The 24,719-nt window shown below is 41.8% G+C and overlaps 3 protein-coding genes across 5 annotated transcripts; 2 read left to right on the top strand and 1 right to left on the bottom strand.

Annotated features, from left to right (window-relative positions):
- Nucleotides 1-386: 386 nt before the first annotated feature.
- Thg (tRNA-histidine guanylyltransferase) lies at nt 387-2,966 on the top strand. The gene is made up of 3 exons (XM_076809193.1): nt 387-741; nt 919-1,163; nt 1,237-2,966. The coding sequence occupies exons 1-3, from the start codon at nt 387-389 to the stop codon at nt 1,693-1,695; spliced, it is 1,059 nt and encodes a 352-aa protein (XP_076665308.1). The 3' UTR covers nt 1,696-2,966.
- Nucleotides 2,967-3,092: 126 nt separating this feature from the next.
- On the bottom strand, nt 3,093-5,137 carry Vhaac39-1 (V-type proton ATPase subunit VhaAC39-1). Its single transcript, XM_076809194.1, has 6 exons — nt 4,888-5,137; nt 4,411-4,761; nt 4,122-4,279; nt 3,860-4,036; nt 3,681-3,758; nt 3,093-3,593 (listed from the first exon to the last, which is right to left on the bottom strand). Exons 1-6 carry the CDS (start codon nt 5,006-5,008, stop codon nt 3,432-3,434), a joined length of 1,047 nt encoding a protein of 348 aa, XP_076665309.1. The 5' UTR covers nt 5,009-5,137; the 3' UTR covers nt 3,093-3,431.
- A 634-nt stretch (nt 5,138-5,771) lies between these two features.
- On the top strand, nt 5,772-10,671 carry L(2)gd1 (lethal (2) giant discs 1). Of its 3 annotated transcripts, none has more exons than XM_076809191.1 (12): nt 5,772-6,140; nt 6,216-6,357; nt 6,671-6,777; nt 6,862-7,231; nt 7,300-7,671; nt 7,773-8,147; nt 8,234-8,604; nt 8,687-8,862; nt 8,941-9,207; nt 9,544-9,582; nt 9,945-10,035; nt 10,111-10,671. In XM_076809191.1, exons 1-12 carry the CDS (start codon nt 6,081-6,083, stop codon nt 10,228-10,230), a joined length of 2,490 nt encoding a protein of 829 aa, XP_076665306.1. In that variant the 5' UTR covers nt 5,772-6,080; the 3' UTR covers nt 10,231-10,671. The 3 variants fall into 3 exon arrangements, with proteins under 3 accessions (XP_076665306.1, XP_076665305.1, XP_076665307.1); XM_076809190.1 differs by having other exon boundaries at nt 5,773-6,140; nt 7,767-8,147; XM_076809192.1 differs by lacking the exon at nt 9,544-9,582 and having other exon boundaries at nt 5,775-6,140; nt 7,767-8,147.
- The last annotated feature ends 14,048 nt before the right edge of the window (nt 10,672-24,719 follow it).

Here is a 24,719-nt window from a genome sequence, read left to right as displayed (position 1 = left end):
GTGGCAACTGTGTGTTATCGACGGTCGAGGCGTGTCGTCTCTTTCCCCGCTTTTTCTAAATAATCTAGATATCCCAGATTTATTCAAACTTTCGAAACACAGTGTTTTACTCAGCTCGCATACCTGTGTAATATGCTGCGAGGCGTACGCACCACACGCACCTAACCAATAAACGTGCACGTGGGCACGCCAAGTTATAAATATATGTACACGGAAAGGTTTATTAGTTATTATAACGATAATAATAGTAACGATAGCTTTTGAATAAAATGTCCCCGTTTTGAGAGCGTGCTCCCCGCATCGGAATCTAAAGCGGACCCGCGGCGACGGAGATCTCAATACTCAGCAGTTTCAGGGAATATTGTATTTTGTGACAGTAGAAACGAATGAAGGGCAGTAACTTCCTGAAAATCATTAGCTTAGTCAAACAAGTGGTTATAAGCCGGCACATAAGTTTGACAACAATGGCTAAAAGTAAATTTGAATACGTGAAGGAATTTGAACGCGACGACTGTTGTTTGCCGAATTGTTGGATTGTGGTTAGAATAGACGGGCGAAACTTTTCGAAATTCTGCGACGCGCATCAATTTACTAAACCGAACGATATAGCCGCCTTGGAATTGATGAATCGGGCGGCTATTACGGTTATGGAGGATTTCAAGGAGATTATTTTAGGTTTCGGTCAGAGCGACGAATATTCGTTTGTCTTTCGAAAGGACACGCAGCTGTACAAGAGGAGAGGTGCGTATATTTCGGAAAATGTATAGTTCGTAACAGGATAACCATCGATACAGCATTAATACAAAGCTAAATAGCGTGCTGGAGACAGATTTTACTGTTGCGTTAATACGCGCGTTACATAATATGTCATGGAGCTCCTAGAATTATTTTGTTAATAATCTTAATCTGATGTTTCAGCTTCGAAATTAATGTCCAATGTAAACTCCCTGTTTGCATCATCGTACGTTTATCATTGGCCACGTTTCTTGCGGGGCAAGGAGTTGTATTACCCTCCTTCCTTCGACGCACGTGTCGTTTTATATCCCACAGATAAGAATTTGAGGGATTACTTAGCCTGGAGGCAGGCGGACGTACATGTGAATAATTTGTACAATACTTGTTTCTGGAATCTTGTGTTAAAAGCTAAACTTACTCCGAGTCAGGTAAACCTAGTTATGCTCTACCTTTCCTCAGTGTAATTTAACTAAACACTTACTAGTCTCATTTCATATTCAGGCAGAAGAACAACTTAGGGGTACGCTAGCGTCGCATAAGAACGAATTACTCTTCCAAGAATTCGGTATAAACTACAACAACGAACCTCCCCTCTTCCGGAAGGGTACTACGCTTATAAGGAAGTTAGTGCCCGACGGCACTGGCAGATTAAAGCCAGCCGTGGTTCCATTGGTGGATGACATTATCGCGGATCGTTTCTGGAAAGAAAATCCGGAAGTAATCGGATTGAAAAGTCTAGCAACTTATCAGCCTCCGAACTTAGTCAACAATGTTATGAAAAATGCGATGCCTACCACGACGCCTCCGTCGCCGACTACTAACATAAAACACATGAACAACGCTCCGCCGCTTTCTATCGCCAACGCGAACTCTATGAACGAGGAAGTGCATCCTACGAAAAGTCGAGACTCGGATGCTGAAAGGATGCAGTGCGAGAGCGAACGAATCTGTAGAAGATAAGCGGCGTTTTATTTTTATCGAATAAATTTGAGGCGCATCCTAACGGAAAATAACGAAAGTTTATTTTTTAGTATTTCTCTAAATATATTTTAATTTTGCTCTATTTAAAGAAGTGGCACTATAAAGGATTAATAATTAGTGGTGGAAGGATCGAACTGTTCAAAAGTAATTATTTTCATTATAACTCCGACGCACTCGTCTTCCACCGAAAGTTATATGTTTATCTTGCCACTTTAATAGAAATTATATTTTCATAAAATAAATTAATCATATCGTATGTATGCAAGTACATGTACCTACGCGCGCGTATGTACGCACGTGTATATACATTTGTAAAAAGTGTTTTACGAAAGAAGGACACGTACGCATGTGTTTAACGAATATTTTTCGTTGGGATTTTATATTTTGAAACCAATTCAATTTCAACATCGTGTTTTTTAATAGAGGAGAAATTACACCGAATAATATTAAATTATTTATGAAACAAAAGGCTGCTCTAGAGTAAATATATTAAGATTTTTATAAGGATTCCTGTTCGTAAGCGTAAACGGTACAGATTGTAGACGAATTTCGTATGCTTCGAGAATTCATACTCATTTCTTTTTTTTTGTAGTTAAAATTACAAACCGTTTTCAATTAATGTAGGTTACATTATAAAATTTCACAATTTTGCATGTATATGTTTATACATTTAATAATAATCAGTTGTGTTGAACACTATTACGCGTAGAAATGAAATAATTTATTTGCCTTATTGTTAGGAGAGAAACGCACGGAACGTGAAGCATTTTGTAATGATTTCTACAATGTTCCCCCATCGTTTCTGCTCTATTGCAGCTGCAATAGCGCGGGAATTATGTGGGAACGCAGATAGCGGACGTACAGATTATAGACGCATTTCGTATGCTAGAGAAATTCATACTCATTTTCAATTAATTTAGGTTATATATTATTTTATAATCTTGGATGTATATGTTTATACATTTAGTAATAATCAGTTGTTTTGAATACTATTACGCGTAGAAATGAAACAATGTATTTGCCGTATCGTTAGAAAAGAAGCATGCAGAATGTAAGCATTTTGTAACTTTAAATATTATAAATACTTTTAAGAGATGTGTTCTGTTTGTAACATTGTACTCTTCGAGCACATTTATGGAAGCATAATTAACTACGACAATTTATGAGAAACTGATGATCGATTAGTAAACTATTAATTATACGATATGTACATACAAGTAATAAAATATCTTTCCCTCTTCTCCCAGCAAGATTGTTAAAGAATGAATGAAATTTAGTAATACAAGACATTTGAATTAAGTTTTCTGAACTCATGGAATGTATTATATGTCGTTTTTTTTTTATATTACAGTGGAATCAATAATTACAACGTCGGGTAATATAAGACACAACAAATATACTGGTCTACATAAAATACATTATATACATCTATATAATATAAACTCTTGTTTATATATCATAATAACAGTGCTAAATAATTTTTAATACCATTCTTTCAGTTTGGCTAGACATACAGTTTCCTGTTCGGTATTCCCTTACAAATTAATTATGGTTTACATTTATTTGGCAGTTCCCTCTTCGTGACAGTACGAAATACTGTGAAATTATTAACGATTCGTGATTGGGAAATAATAATACGGAGGAAGGGTGACAAATTTTGTATAGTATTGTATAGCCAGACATAAATAAGCAGTGTAACAGAACCTTAGGCGGCATTAAAAGATTGGAATGTAGTTATCTATTTTAGCACGATGCTTCTGTGCAACGCATTCTGCTATCCACACAATATTGCGACATTCTTGTTCCTTTAATTTAAGGTAACTGTAGAATACCCCGAAGTGGAACTGTTGAAGAAAAGCATTCACGTTCAAGCGAACCTACAATAATAGCATTAAGATCAATAATCTCCAAGGGATAAGTTTCATTACGAAGTTATTAATTTTCTGCGGTAGCGTTTAATTTACCTCATGTTCGAAAAACTTATCTTCTAAAGTCTTATCGCCGGGGTTGTTGCCTGCGCCTTCGAATAAGGCACTGTATTCCTGCAAAAGCAATACAAGTGTAGATTCGTATACACAGATATCTATATACATATCGCAGTGCTATAAAAGTACGAGTGAATATTTTTAAAATATGCACGTACTGCATAATACTCTGCTACAGCTTTGACCTGCTCGTAATCATCAGCCCTGGCCAATGCTGCTAATCCATCTGGATTTAATTTCCCACAACGTGGATACAATTTGGCCCTGTCGTCTTTGCCCAACTCAGTTCCGAATGAATTGATAGTGATAATAATAGCTCGTCTATCCGCTTCGAACTATAAAGATAACGTACACTTAGCGTGCAATGTCTCGAAGCATCTCAAATCTTAAGCATCCCATTAATTGTATCAGACTTTGTACCGCAAGTATCTCGCACATAGTATCGGCGGTTGTACCGCCGATCTCCTTGCAGAATTTGTAGAACGCTTCCAAATAAGCTTTGTACAATGTGTTTCTGATGATCTCGATGTTCATTTCATCCAGATCCTGTTCAGAGATGCAGTCCACGAAGAAGGGCGCTGTAGAAAAACTGTTTTTAATACTCAATTCCAATATTCGCATGCCCCGCGTTATTAAATGTACATACATACTTTTAATACGAATATCTCTTAAGAAAATCTGAAGATAAATCTACACCCTTGGACCTTACCTAACGGAGTGTCTACCAACACTGCATTATAAAGTTCAGCAGGTGTAGCTGCTACGTGAATCGCTTCCATTTGCTCGAAGCTTCCTAGGGGGTGGCATTTAGGGATCAATTCTGAGATTGGTCTTTGGTGCAAAGTACCAGTGATCAGTAGGATAATATTGTCGATCATGTAGCTGTAGGTAATGAAATCTAGAAACTGCGACAACGGCTCGACAGAATGGTTGCGCATGTGCTGGAACTCTATGACGAGCTTTTCCCTCAGCTTGTCATCGATTACACTGACAGAGAGCGGTGATGGTTCGTTAGCCAAGAAACTGCCATAATCTGTACCAGCTAAATGCAGTTTCAAATCTGTGCGAACAATCAGCATTTAATAAGCGGGTAGGCTAATCACACGCGAAGGGTTAAATACGCATTGGATTTAAAGTGGCTAAACGTGTTCCGGTGAGGAAATCATAATTGCTGAGGGGAATGTACCTTCGAGGGTCTCGCACTGTACTAGATTGAGGTAATCGCTCTGTTGAAGAATCCCGCATTTAAATCCGCGGCAAAGACCCTCCAAATATCCCCCGTCGATATTGAACATGCAACCCTTCATTCTGGACGCTCGTTTATTACAATCTAGAATCGCCACACTAATCGAAGCACAGATACGTCAAAATCGAACTCGGGCTCGCCCTTTTTCCGTGACGATCATATGACTACTAGGCGAGAAGTTCACCGCAGGCTGCGAAAAGCTGGAAAGTCGTCCAGATGGCAGTTTATCAATCTCGAATGACTATCGAACATTTAAATTTTGAATGTTTCATCTGTACTTGGGTTTTCGATCGGGAATCTTTTAAATTAATTTTAAGTTTATAGGTGTGGGAGTCGGAACGATTGCTACTTGAAAATTATTCAATGGTAATTTTCTGTGAACTATATTTTAATAGTTAATCTGTAAACCCATATTTTGGGCCAGATTGTGTCGGTATACAGCGCATTGCATTACCGGTGTCTACCCCCTTAAATTAAAATCTAAATTAGAATTCTGAGATAACAGAAAACTTTGATAAACCTATTAACATAACACGTGAGTATTTCAATTCGAAAAAATATTATCAACAAACTTCATTCATTCTTCTAATCAAATTTCCGCGCGCAAAACCATTCACATATGCGCACTCATGCGACACTCACACAAAACCCCACAGTCCCCATAACAGAACAAATATGTATTTAAATCATATTTTGGAGCAATAAATAACTAATATTTTTTATTCAAAATGATTTGCAGTGCCTCCAGTCGAGGCTTAAGTTCTCAAATTGCAAATCAACAAAGAAATAACAAATTTGTATATTCTTGTATGTAGCCTCCGTTCCAGTGAATTGAACTATCGCGGAAAATTATTGAATTATCGATTCTCTACTTTGGATTTATGTCTTGAAGCCACGTCCCAGAATACAGACCCTTGACTGCGCCCCTGCATTATACTTACAATCACTTTGTTTACAACGGATTAATTATCATCAACATTTTTCTATTCCGTGCGACGTATGACGCACGTCTGTAGAATGGCGTTTCACCGAGATACCACTTTGTATCTGTAATGTCATTTGTCTGCACTGGCATTCTTAATATATTACTAATTACAAATTGATTCGCAATAGTGTATATTTTACAAAACAGTATGTTTGGAAAGAAAGAGAAATCGAAGCGGCCAAAACGGCCTGCTGGTAGCCTTGCACAGGTATTATCTCTCAATATTTTTAACCTTATCTTGCATTCACGTAAATTTTTACTAAAGACCGTATTTTTTCAAAAGTACGGAATCTTCGAGATACCCGAAGGTTTAGATACAATGGGTAACAACTTTGTGGACGACGATGATGATGACGATGACTTAGAAGCTGAGTTAGCAGCACTGACAGCTAGTGACGATAATCGCCGAAAACCTACACGCAGTGGTAAGGAAATGCCCCTTGTGTATTTACTGTGGCCCGATGGAAAGAAGACGGTTGAAATGTCATGGGGGCAAGAGGGGTTCGTCGCTTGCATTGGCTCCCACCGCCCGTGTCCCGTTTGCTTACTTTGTATTTGTCGACGTTGCAGCGCCGGCCAATGGGGATATACTATTCGGACCTGATATTCGGACCCTAGAGTTTCTCGACCGACTTCTTTTCATCGGGGCACAGTACATTTGATTCCTTGCAATATCTAACGACTATATTTTAAATCCGACAACGTGTACGTAAGTTTCTGACAAGACTATCTTTTCAGCACCTCGTAAACCGGTTTCCGATGCCGATTTGAATGCAATGGTAGCTGCGAGTCTGCAGGATCATGATGAAGAAGTATCCGACGGAGATGATGATCCAGAACTATTGGTATAGATTACGTCGCTTATCGTACATTTTCCTTGGTTAGACAGTTATATGTAAAAGAATTTCAGACATTTTGTATTGCACTAGAGTGAACTTAGGATGATCGCAGGCGACGAATCTCCTGAACCTGCCTCGCCAGAGGAGGAAGAGGCTTCAGCACCAGGGAACGTAGAACCTTCTGAATCAGAGGGACGTAATATGTCTACGGGGTCCGTGATTCAGCTGTTAGAAGAAAGATTAAGATTTTACCAAATGGCCGAGAAGAAAGCGAAAGAGGAAAGTGAGCCAGGTCGAGCAAGAAGATTCAGTAGGGGCATTAAAACGCTTAAAGACCTACTGCACGACGCTCGGGCAGGGAAGACTATTACAGAGGCTGATATTCCTCCGCAATTACCGCAATCGGCTATCTCTGAGTTAACAAAAGAAGTATCAGAAAGTAGCAACGAAGGAACAGCAGGTATTGGTTAAAGAGTAATTATTAAATGGTTATCTCTATTCGTTATGCGCTACATGCATCTCTTCTAGAAGGAGCTAGTGCTCCAGCCGAAGCTGGTACAACATCACCCGTAGAACAGGATACTTCTTCGGAGTCGGTTCCGACAAAGACTATAGATGAAGGAGCATTAAATTTATTGAAAAGTAGACAACAAGAATACAAGACATCAGCGCTAGCATGGAAAAGAGCTGGGAACAAGGAAAAGGCACTCCAGTGTGTGAATATAGCGAAACAATTTGATGTAGTCATCGCAGCAGTAAATGCGGGTGAAGCAGTCGACTTATCGGACATGCCGCCGTGTCCAAATAATCCTGTGTCAAACGCAGCTGCTGCCGCAGCAGAATCTGAGAAGGCAGAAAGCGAAACACAGCAGCAAACATCTGTGGAAACACCAGCTGCAGGTGAAGCTTGAAAATAATTTCATATACATTATTACAGTTAAAATAATTAAATTAAGATAATTATGTTCTCAATTCTTCATAACATGTTGAAACAGCGGAAGCAAAACCAATTGGCCCAGAAAATATAGAACTCGCTCTGAAGGAACGTCTCGAAGTGTATAGAAGATCGAAAACAACTGCAGAGACTGAAGGAAATTCTTCTAAAGCCCGAAGATATGGTCGTATTTGCAAGCAGTTCGAAGACGCTCTCAAGTCACTAGCTCGTGGGAAACCTGTCCCCTTGGATGAATTGCCTGTGCCGCCTGGCTTCCCACCGCTTTCGACTCCTCCGCAACCTGACGCGCCTGCGCCAGAAGTGGATAACAGCGAAAGGGAACCAGAACCAGCGGCACAAACCGTCCCAGAACCCGAAGCACCTGAAAACAAAAGTACGTCAAGTCCAAAAAGTCCTGTTTCTCCTTCGAGAATACAATTAGGTGTGTAATAGAACTTATAATATCCAGCAGGGTTTGTTACTCTTATATCTTACTAATTGCTAGTACTTATTATCTTGTAATCGTAGGAAGAAAGCAAAATCAGAAAGCCTCGCGCGCAGATAAACAAATGGCGCTGTTGAGTCAGCGTCAGCATGAATTGAAACAAGCTGCTCTTAATGCGAAGAAGGATGGGGATCTGGAATTGGCGCGTACTTACCTGAGGCAAGCGAAAGGGATTGATCCATTGATCGAAGCTAGCATGTCCGGGCTGCCGGTCGATATGAATTCTATACCGCTGTCCCCTCTGGCAAAAATGGAGCTCGATGCTGGTGGTATAAGTGGTCAAGCTGATGACAGTTTTATGCTAGTAAGCAGCGTGGACTGTTTGGAGGAAGCAACGGGAATGGACGAGCAGATTTATGAAAATCTTGACTCCCAATTACTGAAGCAAATTAAGGTGCGGTAGAAATATGATGCACGTGTTTGTAATGATTTATTAATACAACTACGTAACCATTCCTTTTATAATTCTAACCCAGTGGTGCTTGTGTACCAGAGACCATTCGAAAGCATTGGGAGACGTACCCGGATATAATAGATGGGAACGATTGGCATTGGGTTACAAACGAGATCTGGATATGTTGAGAGTTCGGAAGCGCGATGATCTGCCACCGCCGCAACATCATTATGAGACAAAAACTTACGCCATAGTCCAGTTAGTAATCTTTTATGCATCGCGAGCGCGTCAAATATCATTGCACAGTTGTAGACCTTATGGTATTTATTATTCTAGGAGTTGTACAGACTTAAGCGATGGTGAGATAGAAATATCAATAATAGGAGGAGTGAATTATCCAAAGGATGTAGATACGTATGTTATGTTCGAGTTCCCCTTTCCTTCGGATAGCCCTCCGACAGATAGAACTGCCACAGTTAAAGGAACGTGTAATCCAGAGTACCAAGCAGTATTTTCAGTAACGGGAATAATAGATCGTTCGTCGAGACAATGTCAGCGAGTATTCAAAAGGCACGCATTGAAATGCCAAGTTTGGGCAAAAGGGTAATTAAACAGAGTGATTCAACTAGATTTTATTACTATTCCGCTAATTATATACAAAAACTTTACAAGTTATGATTTCCTTGCCACTTTCTCGTGCACATGCATTTAAATATTTAGTTACGATGAATTCCGTTTCGATAGCGCACACATCGTAAGATGCTTAGATTTGCATTTACCGAGTTAGTAAAAGATAGCTGAAGTTTTAACATCGATGAAATGCATTAATATCCGTTGTGTGTAAATAATGCTTTGGTCTATGTAGTAAAGTCCTATGCCAGACGATTTGCCATAGCGTTAATATTAAAAATAGAAAATAGATTAGTACGTTGGTTGCAGATGCTCGCTGAACTCCTTCTTCTGTTGCACTCATCCAAGGTATGAAAATTTCAAACTTCTAAAGAGCACACAGCTTTGAAATCATCAGAAACAATGTGCTATCATCTTAATGTTTTAAGAATCGTTGATCATTAGTTCAAATTCCTCCTGGCTCCTCTTCTTCTATCTAACTAGTTTATATTGCAAATATTATGCTGCAGTTTCAATGTATTTAAAAGTCACTTTGCAGTAATTCTTATAAAGTTAAACGAGAGAAGCATTTGTTTCAAGTCGTACGTACATGCTTTTGTATTGCACGAGCAAGCTGTGACAACGTATATATTGTTCTATTGTATTCCAGCCTTAAATTACGATGCCCACACAATTACCCACTGTTGCATGTAATTAATATTCTTTTGCAGAGGATTCTTTAGGGGCGATAGTCTTTTAGGCACGGTGACTGTGAAATTGCAGCCTCTGGAAACTAAGTGTGTGCTCCACGACTCATTTCCGGTAAGTTACGAAGATTATTAATTGATCGTCGGACTTTTAACGGAACAGGCGTATAGTAAACAAACATTGTCGTAGTTAATGGACGGAAGGAAAGCCACAGGTGGGAAACTTGAACTGAAAATGCGATTAAGGAATCCGATCCTCACGAAGCAAATAGAACAGATCACGGACAAGTGGTTGATCATCGATCATTGATTCCATTCCGCCGTAACGACTTGCGTTTATTTCGCTAAACTATCGCACCACTGGGGCCTTGGAAATGCAGTTTCCAGATTACAAACCGATAAAGGGATTATTACTCATTTTAACAGTAGCCGTTCGATTTTATGTGAATATGTATATCTATGAAATACTTTGTACATTTTACTACAAACGCTTGCCCACGATACAAACATACGTACACGCATGACGTTTACTCGATTGTGTATGCATATGCAGAATTTAACATGCAAACATTACGGACACGAAATTTGATTAAAGAAAACCCTGCCTATTAAACAACGACAATCTGTACGTTATGCTTTATATTAGCATCATGGAGCTGCTTTGTAAGAAACGAACGATACTGGTTAGTGGCTTTAAAAACACTCGCCTTTATGATTATTTAATGTTTCAATAAAAAGAATGGATTAATTAGTCCTAACTGTGGTACAAGCAACCTTATAAATATGAGCGAACGGTGTTCGCAGAGTTTATCGGGTGCTTTAAAGTTCAAATATTTTTAGCGTACAGCATTCGAAGGGAAAATCAAGATAGGATGGTCGAATCTTAAGCATAGTTGGAGGTAATTGGTGCGCGCGTAAGAGACTATCGGTTGTATGTATCGAACGATTTAAACGCGGAGAAGGAACGGTCGTAGGACGAAGCTGAATCCACATTTCCAGAGAACAATACAGCAGGTGAACCCCACTAACAAACTATTGTCCGATAATCGTTCAACTCTGTCTCCTTCCAATTCACTGCCCCTCTGCCCCATCCCAGCCCATGCGAGCTTAACCGACTGATCCTTAACAGCTACATAATACTTCTGTACGGTGCGTGTATTTACTGGGATACAGAGGTGAACATCCAATTCAATGCGCTAACCATAATTATTGGAAGGAATAAATGGTGATACCTTATAACTCTAAATATATCGCGACACTTGTTTCAACACTTTCAACTGAGCAATTCAAACATTTTCTTCACATTTCAGTTACTATTCAGAACACCGGAATGAAACATGAAAGAAGTAGCGATGGGTTTCTCGAAGCGTCGAAACATAGAAGCCCAAGAAAATTTCGAGCTTCGAGAATTGGAAAGCTTGCAGGTTTTTCCTGATTCGAAACTCTCGAAGCCCAGACTTATCTTTCCTTAGAAAAGTATAAAATTAATGAATAAAGAATTTGTGTACTGTTATATTTTGTTTATGGCCAATAGAGATTTATGCAAAAATTATGTTCACTTCAGCTCTTAAAGCAAGACATTCCGCTTAGGACACAGAATCAGCACTTCAAGTTTCGAGAGTTTCGACAATTTAAAAATTAGGTTCGAACCCACTCCTGAAAAGAAGTATCCCAGAAAGTTGTAACGTGACACGTCTATCGTATTTAATCATTTTCATAGCCAAGCACACTTGCTTCGCAGAATAGTTTCCATCTCAGCTGAATCTAAGTATGCAGCAAAATTGCACATAATTTGATCCGACGAATTTGTAACGAGGCAGGACGTTTCCAGGCGCAACCCGGGAAGCCAGCGTCTGCCTTTTGATCTTTCTGACTCGTCGACCTCTTGTGGCCGCCCGTGCAAGGGTCATCGTGCGGCACAAAAGGGGGCTGTGCTACAGAAGATTGGTACATAAAGCGGGTTGACACCCACCGTGTCAAATACTGGTGTCTAGTGGGCGGCCGAAAAACGCTCGACCATATCGCGCCTTGGCTTTCACCGGCCGGCACAAAGGCCTTTCCCGCGGCGCGCGTATCGATCGCGCCATCGGAAAACAATGGGATTTATTTGCCAATTAGACAATTAGGTCGGCTGAAAGGGCGCAAGGAGCGCGAACAACCGAAAGTTGGAGCGCAGCGAGCACCGCGGATCCGGATTACACGGTCCAGTGCAGAGTATTTGACGAGCATATACATACCGCGGTTAATGTTGACCTTTTGGCCTCAGCCAGCGGGATTCCGCGTGCAAATTAACGATGTTTGTTCTCAACCCTTTGGCCTGCCTTGATTCATCAATTCGCCCTACCCTCAGACCGAGGAGGGTCCGCGCTGGTTGGTTCTTTCGCGGCGCAATTCGTTTCGAAACCACGCGGATATAAACGCGTTCAGAAATTTCGAATATGCGAAAGTGGATCGTAGAGAATTGTTCGCTTCATTTCCAATTGACCTTCAATTCCGACGACAGACGTTAAAGTCGAACAGCCACGGTCGAGGATGTCAAGACTCTTTTATGCATTCCCGATAGCCTCTGACACGTTTAATAGTTTATCGCTACGAGTCTGCTACAATGTATACAATGTTACAATGTGAGTCTGTTGTAACGTACGTCGTCTTTTGTGACCTAAATTGTATCATATATATTATATATCAATAAGACTGTCAATGCTTGACGGTTCTTTGAAACATCTCCGTTTAGAATATTCCTCGTCCAGCGTGAGGGAACTATTATTTTCTTAGCTGATTCAAAAATCGGTTTCAGTGTTATAGACTTGTAATAGAAAGAAGAAGTGTCGTATTCAAAATACTGAAATATTAAAATTCTTGAACGATTTAATCTTGGGGAGAACCGAGTTGCACGGATGAAAATATTTGTAACCCTTCGTTGACACACCTCCTTTTTCGATCAACTGTGACATACCTGGGTGGCTCACACCCAGATCAATTTTTGAACGACTGGCATTATCATCTAAAGAATCCAATTGTCATAAAAAAAATCATGGATCAGTTTTAAGGTCTCTAGAATATATTCCAATAGTTTTTTTTATTGAAATTTAATCACAGTTTTGGTAAAAAAATTCTAGATTACCACGTGTCGAGAAAAAAACGAAGAAAATCTTTAAATAGTTGTAACTTTTACAAATTTCAATATTAGAAGCTAAAAATCTACAGAATTGTTGTTCGGATATAATACTTTGAGCGTCAATATCAGCTTATGGGTGGCTCACACCCAGAGTGTCAATGAAGGGTTAATGCAGATTCGATGAAGTTCATTAGGTGATTAGAGAAATTTATTTAAGGAATAAAATCCAGTTTCGTTTTCTTTTTACAAAGCCTCTTCTTTGGGGGTGCCAGGGCCCCTCGCCCCTCTCTGGGTGCGCCACTGACATATATAATAGGGGTGGGTTTGAACCTAATTTTTAAATTCTCGAAACTCTCGAAAGTTGAAGTGCTGATTCTGCTTTGTAAGTGTCTTGCTTTAAGATCTGAAGTGAACAAAATCTTTGCACAAATCTCTACTGACCATAGTTAAGCGTAATACAAGCGAAAATTTTTTACTCATTGATTTAATACATTTTTCTTATCAGGGTTTCGAGAGTTTCGAATGACGGAAAAAGTGCAGAGTTTCGAATTCTCGAAACCCCAAACTTTCTTGGGTTTCGGCGCTCCGAGAACCGCATCCGCAGTACATAACTATTACTTCTAAAATGAATGTGTTGCAGATTGGATTATTTCAGCGCGCCGCAAGCGATCGGCGTTGATGCTCGGATAAATTAAAATCTCTGCCATTCGTTGGAGCAAATGGACGCTGCGCCGTGTGGCGTGGCCTCGCCACGCCTTCGTGTTCCTTTCCGCTGGACACGTGCTCGCTCGTCGGCCGGCTCTTCTTCTTTTTCGAAATCGTTTCCCCGCAGATAGAGTCCGGTTACGCGGTTTCTGCTTATTCGGCAGATGACCGGACGTGACGTCACTGGAAGCAGCCGAGTGTTGATTGCAGATGCGGGATGCGACCCGACACCCGAGTCCTTCTGCCTTCCTTTCCTTCCTTCGCCTCGCGAGTCCGCCCCGCGGCTTCGCGTTACGCGGCGACGCCTCGGTTTGTCCGTCTTTCGTGTCACTGAATCTACGACGCATAATTTGATGTAGGCATGTACTTCCGACACCTCGGCGTACGTCTCGCGTTCCGAGTCACTTGTAGATTCGACTAATTTCAAGCTGTACCTACAACCGTCTCCCGTTTCGCGACTGAAGCAGGGTGCCGTAATCTCGGTTCGATCGATCCGACAAGAGATACACGAGTGTATTATAATCGTAGGAGGTGTGTAAAAAATAAGTTTCAAACTCGAGATCGACATTGGAATTCAAATAGGGGCGGATTTGGAGATTTGGCGCCCCGAGGCTGACAAGCGCCTGCCGCCTTTTCCGTGAAATATCATCGAATATTTTAATCTAAAACAGTCGAGACAATTTTAAAGTTAATTCAATAGGACAACTCGTATATGAGTTATTACTAATTTGCTAGACGAAAAAAGGAAAAGAGAATTGTTTTTGAAGTTGTCTCGAGCCTCTGTATTTCAAGCTTTTGCAATTTCCTCCGCCCAAAATTTGTTAAAAGTTGGTATCGTAAAAGGTGGCCAAAAATATTTTAGTATACCTAACCACAGTGGCGGATTCAGAGGGGGAGGGGGAGAGGGAGGCTCCCTCAAGGGAAAAATATTTATTTTAATTTGCAAAATACTTATTTTAACTTAGCAATATGAGAGAAAATATGATAAATTCATACAAAAAAAAAACACTTTTTCATTTAGCAGGAAAATATTATTCGGAAAGGTCCCTGGTTTATTTCTCAGACCTACGCCCCCTCCCCCTCAAGAAAATTTTGAATTCGCCCCTGCCTAACCATATAATAATTATTTTAGATTAATATACAGATATTACTGATATCACCTGTAAATCGTTGACGTGCCACCTCTGGCACGCGTGCCACAAGTTCGCCATAGAGCAGTTTCATAGCATTATAGCGTTTCTACTGAACAATTCTTAATTTAAATTTCCCTTCTATCCCACACCGTTACAAAGTTACATTAAAAAACGCGACAACTTTAAGGGCTGATTTCACCCCACCAAAATGATTTCCGCAGGAAGGAAGAATCGCTCCCGGCGTACTCCAATGTGCTCTACGTTCACCTGAATCTCTACAACCCCGAATTCAGCAGGCCAAGAGCGTTTCCTCGCGAGTGGATGGCGGAGTAGAAGTAAAATGCAAGTTTTACTCCATGGATCTCTAGGAAGAATCACTCTTCCGTAACATCCGCCATTCAAGGCGCACTGCGTACCAACGAAATCGTCACTCTTAGCTGTAATCTGCGCTACTGTATTTTTCACGCCGCCCGTCGATACGCTGCTCTTATCGTCGCAGGGTCAGAATTAACGGCGGTCTTTATCGCGGCGTTCTTCGCCGGGGAAGAAAAAATTGGCGAACATTTGAAGTCACGGGCGGCGAAGTTCGTTCGCTGGATCGCGCGATACGGGCGCGATCCGGCGGCTCGCGCAATCAGTACCGCCTTCGTTGTCAGCAAACGGAGAGACAAGGGCTCGCGGCTGCGCATCGGTTATTAATAAATCGTTACCGAGAAGCCGCGGCGATTTCGCGGAGCCGCGAGTGACTTCGTGCTCCCTGTAACGGTGCCTTGTACGGGGTATGTCATTACGATCTATCCGCTCCTCCGGTTGCTTCGAGTTGTTCTACACGCCGCGATACGCGAGCAACGCACCATGTCATTTAACGGGGCATTCCCATTCCGCCGGTCGAAATCGATTCCCGCTGTTACATTCTCTTAAACTTCACACCTTCAAGCAGATTCTCCGGAGACGCTAACCGCGTTCTCCCTGAAACTACTGTTTTCACAAACGGTTGACGCGAAATCTCGGAAATGAGGGACCCGATTGGTCCCACACTGTGCACAATGGTTCACCGCACATGTAGTTCTAGTCCGACCTAGAACCAAGCAGGGTAAACTGTGCAATGATTGACACCCTAAGCGGAAATCCCAATTGGAATTTCTGTATTTTACTTGTGAATTTTTTATATGATCTAAATTTTCAGTCATTATCGATGATTATGGATTTCTCATTAAAATAAAACATCTCGAGTGTCTATTAAATCATTTGTTTTAAAAATATTCAACGAAAAACAAAAATAGGCATAAAAGTCCCGACCTCGAGTTCCCGATATTTTCGGGTTCTCGCACACCTCTAATGAGCTGCAATGGCTATAAAAATGTGGATAAATGTCATCTCAGATTTTAAAACGCTACCGCTTTCTCGAAATTAAATTTTTGCTCTAGTTCTAGGTCGGACTATAGCAGCACTCATGCGGATTAATAATAGCTTTGGTTTTTCAAATTCTGATAAGTCTGGTGGTCGGAATCGTGTGAACCATGTAGATTGTTGCCGAGATGTGTGGCCAACAGGGTCGTTCCTGGCGGGGTGCAGAAGGTGCAAAATTTTGACTAATAAGAATTAAACTCTTTTGCATGATAACTGTTTAAAATTATGTATATATAGATATCAAAGTAAACAATGCATATGAAATTCTTAATTAAAGAATATTAAATTAATAAGGGCGGCAATATTGTTTTTGCACCTGGGCGGCCAAACCCAGGAACGGCCCTGGAAGCCACCGTTTTCATTCATCCCCGATTTCCTATCTATAATTGGGCAAAGTTATGCAGAAAGTTATCAACCCTCAATAATCTTAAATTGAGTAAAAGTTTGAAGATTTTAATTGTTAAAGAAAAGTAGCTTTATTTCTATTGGCTATATTCTATTTCTTTTTATTATTTTACAGTGTTTTTTAATGGATTATTTAATAATAAATAGTATACCTAATTAATATTATTGTAAATTTCCTGTAGTTTTTCTTTTCTAAGCCTAAAACGGAACTATGGCTTGGTAGTTTTAATAATTGTATAATGTAAGAGTTGTTCCATGGGTTGCTAATTTTTGTAAAATAAAGATCCCAAAATTATGGGATTCCTACAGTGTTTAACTAATTTTCCGTCATTTTAAGGGTTGTTGCTATTAGGCTCCTGCATAATTTGGCCGAATTATACCTTGAGAATTCTATTTCATTTCGATCGTCATCCGCAATCGCAAACAGGATCATATTAATTTCAAATTAGCGAGTGCCCGAGTGGCGAGTCGTCGACGAAGGCAGAATAGATCAATGTTTGCTTATCTCGAAGGAATCGCAGAGATAAAGGGCGTAAAACGTGATAGCAATAGGGGGAGATATTGGCTATTAAATTTAATAGCCAGGGAAGAGAAACGCCGGTTCTTCTGGACTCTCTTTCATCCACCTCCCCCTGCGCCACGCTAAAACAATAAAACCTCGCCATTAATAACGTCGCGGTGACAAATATGACGGAGCTTCCGACGTGGCCCCGGAAGTCGCTAAATGCGCCAGTGTCCGGTTTCATCCCCCTCCCCGTGGCTTGAGCTGGTCGGAGGTTCCCTCCGATAAATTTCATCCACGAACCGTGAAAGTCAGTGATCCCGCGGCATTCTCAATATTTCCCCCCGAATTTTTACATAGCGAGGTTCGCGAAGGACGCCAGCAGCTGGAAATAATCCGGGGACCAAACCGACGCGACCCCTCCGCGCACGCGGGGCGCGCGTACGCGGCCACGGCCGCCTCGGCCCGCCGCTGGTGAAACGGAACATTATGTTTTTAATCACGGCGACACAAATACCGCGATTCGATTGTTCCCCAGGCCGATACACAGCGATGATCCGAGAATAATTGAGGCACGAACGGCAAACAGATCTGCATCCCGGCGAGGGGGTGCCTCCGCCCCTCCTCCACCTTCGCCGCCCCACGCTCTATGACCGTGGCACGATCTCTACTTCATTGTCATCTGTCATCACGCCGCGAACAAATGGGCGTCTCAACAGCCGGCAGACAAATGACTCCAAGGATTATCCGTCGAACGTCCCTCGTCTTTCTCCCTCTTCATCGTTCTTCCGCGGCGATCTGCCTCCTCTTCCATCCCCGTCGTCGATCTCTCTTTTCCCGCTTTCGATCCTCCCTTCCTCCCTGTCGGGGGCTACCTTCCTCCTCCCTTACCCCTTTCTCCTTCCTCCCTCTCGCAACCCCCCTCGGCCACCTCGTTTATTCCTACTTTCCAACTCTCCGTCGTACCTACCTACGTCCTCTTTGTTACTTCCATCGGCGATCGCCCCGTCTCCCTCCCTCCTCCGCCCCTCGCGAATGAATGAATCCGGGGGAATATCGTTTCCGCTTCTCGAATACCGCGAGCGATCGCTGCGGACACAGTTTGTTTCGCGATCGCTCGAAATTCCCCGCGAGTGGGATCCCCGGATCCTTCGGGGATTGATATTAGCGCGGGAGAGCGGTGGCTCTTCCGCGTAGTGGTTCATGGACGATTTGGAATATTTGGATATCCGTCATTGGCTGGCTTCCTGCGTCCCGTCTGGCCGCCGCTTCGTTTCGGGGATCTCCGCTCGGTGTTTGCACGGACTGATCCAACCCTATTGGCGTATAAAATTAATCAACTCGATTGCAGACGCCGTGGGATACGCATGCACACTTTTCTCTACAATTTCGTCCAAGAATAACAGATAGCGAAACTACGAAGTACTGTTTTTTTTTATTTATTTCACATCGAGGAATATATATTCCGTATCGCAGTGGCAAAACGCGCGACTATGTTACATTATAAATCAAAATGCATGGGGGTAGGTGCAGGCTTCGCTGCTGGGTCTGATTTATGGAGCATGTCTGACCAATGCACGTTATTTCCACTGTAAGATCAATCACGCCGAAAGTCACTGTTCCAGAACGGTGTTATCTGTGCGTATCGCTTTGATACTAACTCAGGTGCAAGCGCCACGTTTCAAAAGAGGCCTTCGCACCGTGTTTATTCAAAATTTTGAAACTGTTTCTCAGATCGACGGTGATTCATTAAGCGTTTCTTTCACGTTAACGAATATTATACAACCCCTGGCAATGGGTTTGAAATTAAACAGACGTTCTCAAAAGAGAATCAGACGAAGATCACGAAGTAACTAACTAATATGCATAAACAAATGTCAGAGAATACTGGGTAATATAAATATTGAATAAAGTATTAATTTCTTTGCAAATTCATAAATGTTCCACACTTTTATCCAGGACCTCAGTCCGTTCCATACTTATTCCCAAGCAACATTTCGCTTCTTCTATATTTTTCATTACCTAATAAACGAGATTCTTAATTACTTTTGGTGCTTTTACTTTAAAGCAGATCAACTTAACATTACAGCTGCGCTTTATCTTCGCGTTTGGCTCCAAACTTATTGCCGGGGGTTGTATTTATCAATCCCATCTAGTTCTCATCGACCAGGCTCTCTGCTCGGCTGTAAACTCTCGATTCTACTTGTCCACCGCAGCGGCGTCGAGTGGAAGCGGCGATGCTCGATCGATTTCGCCCCCGAGAAATTTTCAATTTCTCCCTTCCCTCTCGGAATTATCGCATATGTAACGTTTCCTGGTAGGAAAAACCTTTCTATCGACTGTAGGTGGGTTCATTGGTAGGTTGGCTTGCTGGCTGACTGGTTGGTATCGATGCGCAGGCTGGCAAGCCAGCTATGCTGGCTCAGCACTCTCCCTCTTTCCTCCTCTTTCCACCGCGCTGCCAGCCAGCCACCTTTACTCCTCTCGTAGTCTTAGCCCCGGTCTCATCCTGAAACTCGTTCATAAACTCAACCTCCTTAGGGCTGCGGGGCCAACGGCTGATGACTTTTAATTTGCATCTGGCAAGATTAACGCCTCGCGTAGCACATCCCTATCTGGACGCGAGCAGGGTGGACCCCGGATCCTTCCGATCGGGCTCTACATTTCACCGTTCGCGCAGAGAACGCGGCATAATCGAATGCACGTCGCGGCGATTATGGTAATGAGACGTAGGATTTTATCCAGCGATGATGGCTTCTGGAGCGTCGAACGGATAACTAGGACCTGCCGCATAATTTTCTGCGCGTTCGGATGTGGGACATTTGTATGTAATTTTTGGGGTGGAAGGTTCGTTAAGCTCGAGCATTTTAGTGGCAGGATATTGGGTAATCTTTGAGGAGAAAGTCAGAGTAGGATGGAAATGAGTATGCAGACTTAGAGAGTCGATACCTCTGTATGTACAATAAGGGTTCTCGAACTCCACCACAGTAGGACCGTACCGTCTTGACAAGGCTGTCTGGTTAGCTCTGCACCGCGCCTCTGTTACTACTCGTTCCATCAGGTAAAGAGGCTCTGCAAGATTGAACCGAACCTGAGCAGCTAGATACTTCTCATTACTCTTCCAACACTCTGACAAGGGGAGGTTTTCGGGTGTCCGCCTCCGATTGCTTTGGTTTTCGAAAAATAACAATTGTGGGTTTTTTTATTTCGCTCTGTTTGCATATCTACGGACTGACAGCACCCCTCAAAGTTCATAAGAAGAGGTACAACAGTGTATTGTTGGTTTAAAGAATCTTATAACATTGTGATGGATAAAGCTTGATATACAGAATGTTATAATCATTTTTAAACTAACAATAGTGACCTTCGTACCTCTTCCTACGAACTTTGAGGGGTGCTTTCACCCCCTAAATATGGAAAATAGAAAAACACGTACATATTTGTTATGTTATAGTCTCTCGTAGCGAGTTGCATGGATACGAAGTTCGTTTCGTTGCGAAACTCTGCCAGCAGTCGCCGAAACCTTGCGCCACTGGGAGCTTAAAAGCGATTTCACGCACGTTTCGTTGATCGTTCTTGGAATGGTGGCAGACGGGGGTAGAGAAGACGAAGCAGAAAGTATAAACAAATGATAATTCCGAGGAGAGGCCGATGATACAATGTCACGGTTGATCGGGGTTTTATCGATAGGCTGCGTTATAAATGGAAGGTTATCGGATCGATATCGATCATGTACTGTTTCGTCAGACCGAGTAGCATCTTGTACTTGTCTCATCCTGTGGACGGTCGGTGCCACGTGTCGCGATTTTATTTACCCTTCGCGTCTCGTTCGCCGCGCGAATGGGGGATGCACTGGCGAGGTGGATCGGTCCGTTCCGGAGGAAAGGATAACGGAGAAGTTGCGGATATATCGGTAATTTCGAGTGGCTCGATGAACGAGTAGAGTCCGTGGGAGATGGATAAATGGCCGAGATTGGCATTGGAGTTAAGATCAAAAGACTGGTCCGACGGTTCCGTTGTAAGGGAGAGGGCGAGCGAGAGGGAGGGGGACGGTGCTGGAACTTCCCTGTTTGGCTTTCGAATGCAATTGCTTGTCGTAAATCTCGCGGTAAAGTTTGTTGTGCGCCAAGCATCCCAGACGCTCCGCCAGATGCGATAGATCAGTCTCTTGACCTCCCGGTGTAAAAGTATGATAACAACCAGCAGGAATTACTGTCGCGGAGGAAGATCGGTCCCCTCTGCTTCCCTCCAGTCTTCTTTCTCCTCGATGGAACTTTGCTCGCTACTTGCACACATGTGCGTGAATCGTGGCAACTCGCGTGATACTTGTTCGTTCATACGGGATGTTGGACAGTTGGTGGATAAAAGAGGCGCGTGTGTCCAACTTGTTGCGGTGTTAGAATGCACTTGAAATCGTGTAGGGAAAATTTCTTGATAATATTGTATTGTTATAAGTCCATCCTTAATAAGTATTTATGGTACTTTGAAATGTCTCTTTATACTGTTTAGAGATTCCTCTCCCACATTTGTCGAGATTTATACTACTTCTTAAGAAGTGATGATACAGGGTAGTGTAAGGTTGAAGAGATGTTATGGGAGCTCGTGGCGGGGAGGTGAGGAAGAGGGTAGTTTAAAAATTTCAGAAACATTATTTTACAGGGGGATAGGGGAGGAATGGATGAAGAAGTTGGAGGGGTGATTAGGGAGAGGTGAAACAGAGGGGTGGGTGGAAATATGTAGATAAAGATATGTAGAGATGTATTAGAGGCAAAATTTGTTAGAAAAATAGAGGAAGCACAGGTTGGGGTGGGTTGGAAAGGAAATGAAAGTACATAGTAGAAAACTTCATTTAAGAAGTAGCAATAAGATAGTCAAAGTCCAAATAGATACAAGTATACCTAGCATCTGGGAATAGTGTAAGATGAACGAGGGAGTTTGTTAACTGAAAGGAGACAATAAAATGTTACTACTACTGTAGTAATATACAGTAGTAAAATACACGTAGTGATATAAAGTAGTAAAACACATGTAGTGATATAAACTATTTCTATTATAGTGTAGTATTATTAATACTAGTAATATTAACAGTAGTAATATTAATAGTAGTAATATTAACAGTAGTAATATTAACAGTAGTAATATTTATAGTAGTAATATGTTCAGTGATAATATTTATAGTTTTAATATTTATAGTTTTAATATTAACAGTAGTGATATTAATAATAGAGGTAATATAGCAGTAATATTAATAGTACTAATATTAACAGTGGTAATATTTATAGTTTTAATATTAACAGTAGTGATATTAATAATAGAGGTAATATAGCAGTAATATTAATAGTGGTAGTGAATTTAATAGTAGTAATATTAACAGTAGTAATATTTATAGTACTAATATTAACAGTGGTAATATTTATAGTTTTAATATTAACAGTAGTGATATTAATAATAGAGATAATATAGCAGTAATAGTAATAGTGATCGTGAATTTAATAGTAGTAATATTAACAGTAGTAATATTTATAGTTTTAATATTACTATAACTATACTGTAGTAATATAGGAGTAATATTAATAGCACCTAGTACCTAAAGTAGTAGTGACACTACTAGGTTCTTTGCAGTTGATCCAAGGCATCAGCATCGGCTAAACATAATAATTTTTCAATCGATTGCCACGTCGACCGCGCGGACCGCGGGCAGTGGAAAATTTTTTCGCGTTCATTATACCGTAGAAACCGTGCCCCGCGTATCGAGTCCAGGTCGAACGACGAGGAGGGAACGAAAAGAAAACGGCAGGCAGAGGATGTTGAAGTGCAGCGTCGACAAATTCCTCGCTCAACAAAATGGCCAATCCTATCGTCCTCCTCGCTCGTTCTATTTCGGGGTCTTTGCGGCACTTGTCGTCTAGACCAACAAAATTCTGTTCGTCTTGTCACCATGGCCTCGACAGGTTAAAGCACGGATAGACCTTAAAGCGTCCTTCGCATCTTTCCGCGTCCTCCTGCGCGTCAAACGGAATATTTATTCCCTTCCATTCGGGTACACCTTCCCACAAATCTTGAGCAACGACTTCGTCGTTTCTCTCCGTCCGATACGTTCGATTTCTGCGTGCAAAAACGAACGAGCTAATCGCGCGTAGTATCGACGTATGAGTCGATGAATCGAGGATTGCGAAACGGATAACGCGACACGATTGCATTGGTAGATACGCTTTGCATGAAACGGTAAACGCACTTCTTCACTTACCTCTTTAAGCCTGTATAAATTAAAAGTCTTCTTTGACCACTACAATTTCATAAGTCTCCAGTTTATTAAAGTTGAATTTCCTCGGAGGCATGCAGGCTGCACTCCTTGGAGCTCCACTAAAGCAGCACTACTCGTACTTATAATTTATCACGTTGGCTGTCATGGGAGTCAGCAGTGATTGCACTTTAACCTCAAAACTTTTCCATGGACAGCTTCAAAAAGTAAACCTTCAAATTTGCAAACTAATTACTGCTAGCTATTAGAATATCAAGTGCGTCATTGGGCTGCGAAATATTCTTATGCATATTTCACATGGAAAACATTTTACAACCGCCTGGTAGTCAACGTGTTAATAGCAGCTCGGTTTTACACAAAATTAAACTGTTTGCTGCTTCATGTTGCAGGTATAATTTTGGTGCTACGCAGGAGCAGTGTAACGCGAGAGCGTAGTAGACGGTGTTTGTTAAAATTTTTAAAAAGCACATCACTGCGGGCGCGACAAATTCGTTGCCATGCGTCGCGAACGGTCGGAAATGAGGAGTAAAGGGGAAAAAGCCTGGATGGGGTAGACAGACTGGGAAAGGTGGTAGGGTGCGGCGAGAGGCGGCGCGAGAGAACGAAAATTTGATATTCATGAAGCATTTTAAAGTCGTGCCACCCGAGAAATGGGCATAGAATATAGACTGCTAAGCGGGGGGGATAGGTTCGTAGACATTTGCGGAAACCTATTTAGATGCGAGTCCGTGATTCGCGCCCGTCGCTCGTCTGGCCCCCGTGTCCGCCAGTCTGCTCTCTGTTTCAAGAGAAGGAATGTGTGCAATCGACGCGCAACTTCGATCGGGAATCGAAGGACGACATTTTCTTCGTATGTGTCACGTTGCGCTCGTTTCTTGCACATCGATAAATCTAACGAATCCATACAGACGACGAGCTGCAGTTCATTAATTTGAATCCTAACGTTCAGAGAAGCCAGGTAATGTACCTCTATTGTTAAATACGCATACGGTAATATAGGTGGCTTAAACATTGTAGCGATACTTGCGACTCCGCCGCAAGAGGGCAGTCGCCCGATCCCGCTTTCTCGCTAGTGCTTCCTCAACTACCGATTCGTATATATACCAGTTTCGTCATACTTCCTAATATCCCCGCGTCTAAGGCAGAGCTTGCTAGGTAAACCATAGCCCAGTTTCCCACGGCCATATACACATGTGTTGCGATACGACGTCGTGTACGATGAATACCGATATTGTGTTTGTTGTTTACCATATTTGAGATCATT

Source organism: Andrena cerasifolii, chromosome 3, assembly GCF_050908995.1.
Source record: "Andrena cerasifolii isolate SP2316 chromosome 3, iyAndCera1_principal, whole genome shotgun sequence".
In the NCBI taxonomy this organism is placed as follows: domain Eukaryota; kingdom Metazoa; phylum Arthropoda; class Insecta; order Hymenoptera; family Andrenidae; genus Andrena; species Andrena cerasifolii.
The sequence above is the reverse complement of the archived record's forward strand: the minus strand, read 5'-3'. Positions and strand labels throughout refer to the sequence as shown.

What these genes read in the sequence shown, in the direction of transcription:
- Thg (XM_076809193.1), top strand. Translation starts at nt 387, where the DNA reads ATGAAGGGCAGTAACTTCCTGAAAATCATTAGCTTAGTCAAACAAGTG. An exon ending in GCAGCTGTACAAGAGGAGAG is followed by an intron (nt 742 to 918) that starts GTGCGTATATTT and finishes CTGATGTTTCAG; the next exon opens with CTTCGAAATTAATGTCCAAT. An exon ending in CTAAACTTACTCCGAGTCAG is followed by an intron (nt 1,164 to 1,236) that starts GTAAACCTAGTT and finishes TTTCATATTCAG; the next exon opens with GCAGAAGAACAACTTAGGGG.
- Vhaac39-1 (XM_076809194.1), bottom strand. Translation starts at nt 5,008, where the DNA reads ATGAAGGGTTGCATGTTCAATATCGACGGGGGATATTTGGAGGGTCTT. An exon ending in ACAGTGCGAGACCCTCGAAG is followed by an intron (nt 4,762 to 4,887) that starts GTACATTCCCCT and finishes TTGTTCGCACAG; the next exon opens with ATTTGAAACTGCATTTAGCT. An exon ending in GTTGGTAGACACTCCGTTAG is followed by an intron (nt 4,280 to 4,410) that starts GTAAGGTCCAAG and finishes GTTTTTCTACAG; the next exon opens with CGCCCTTCTTCGTGGACTGC.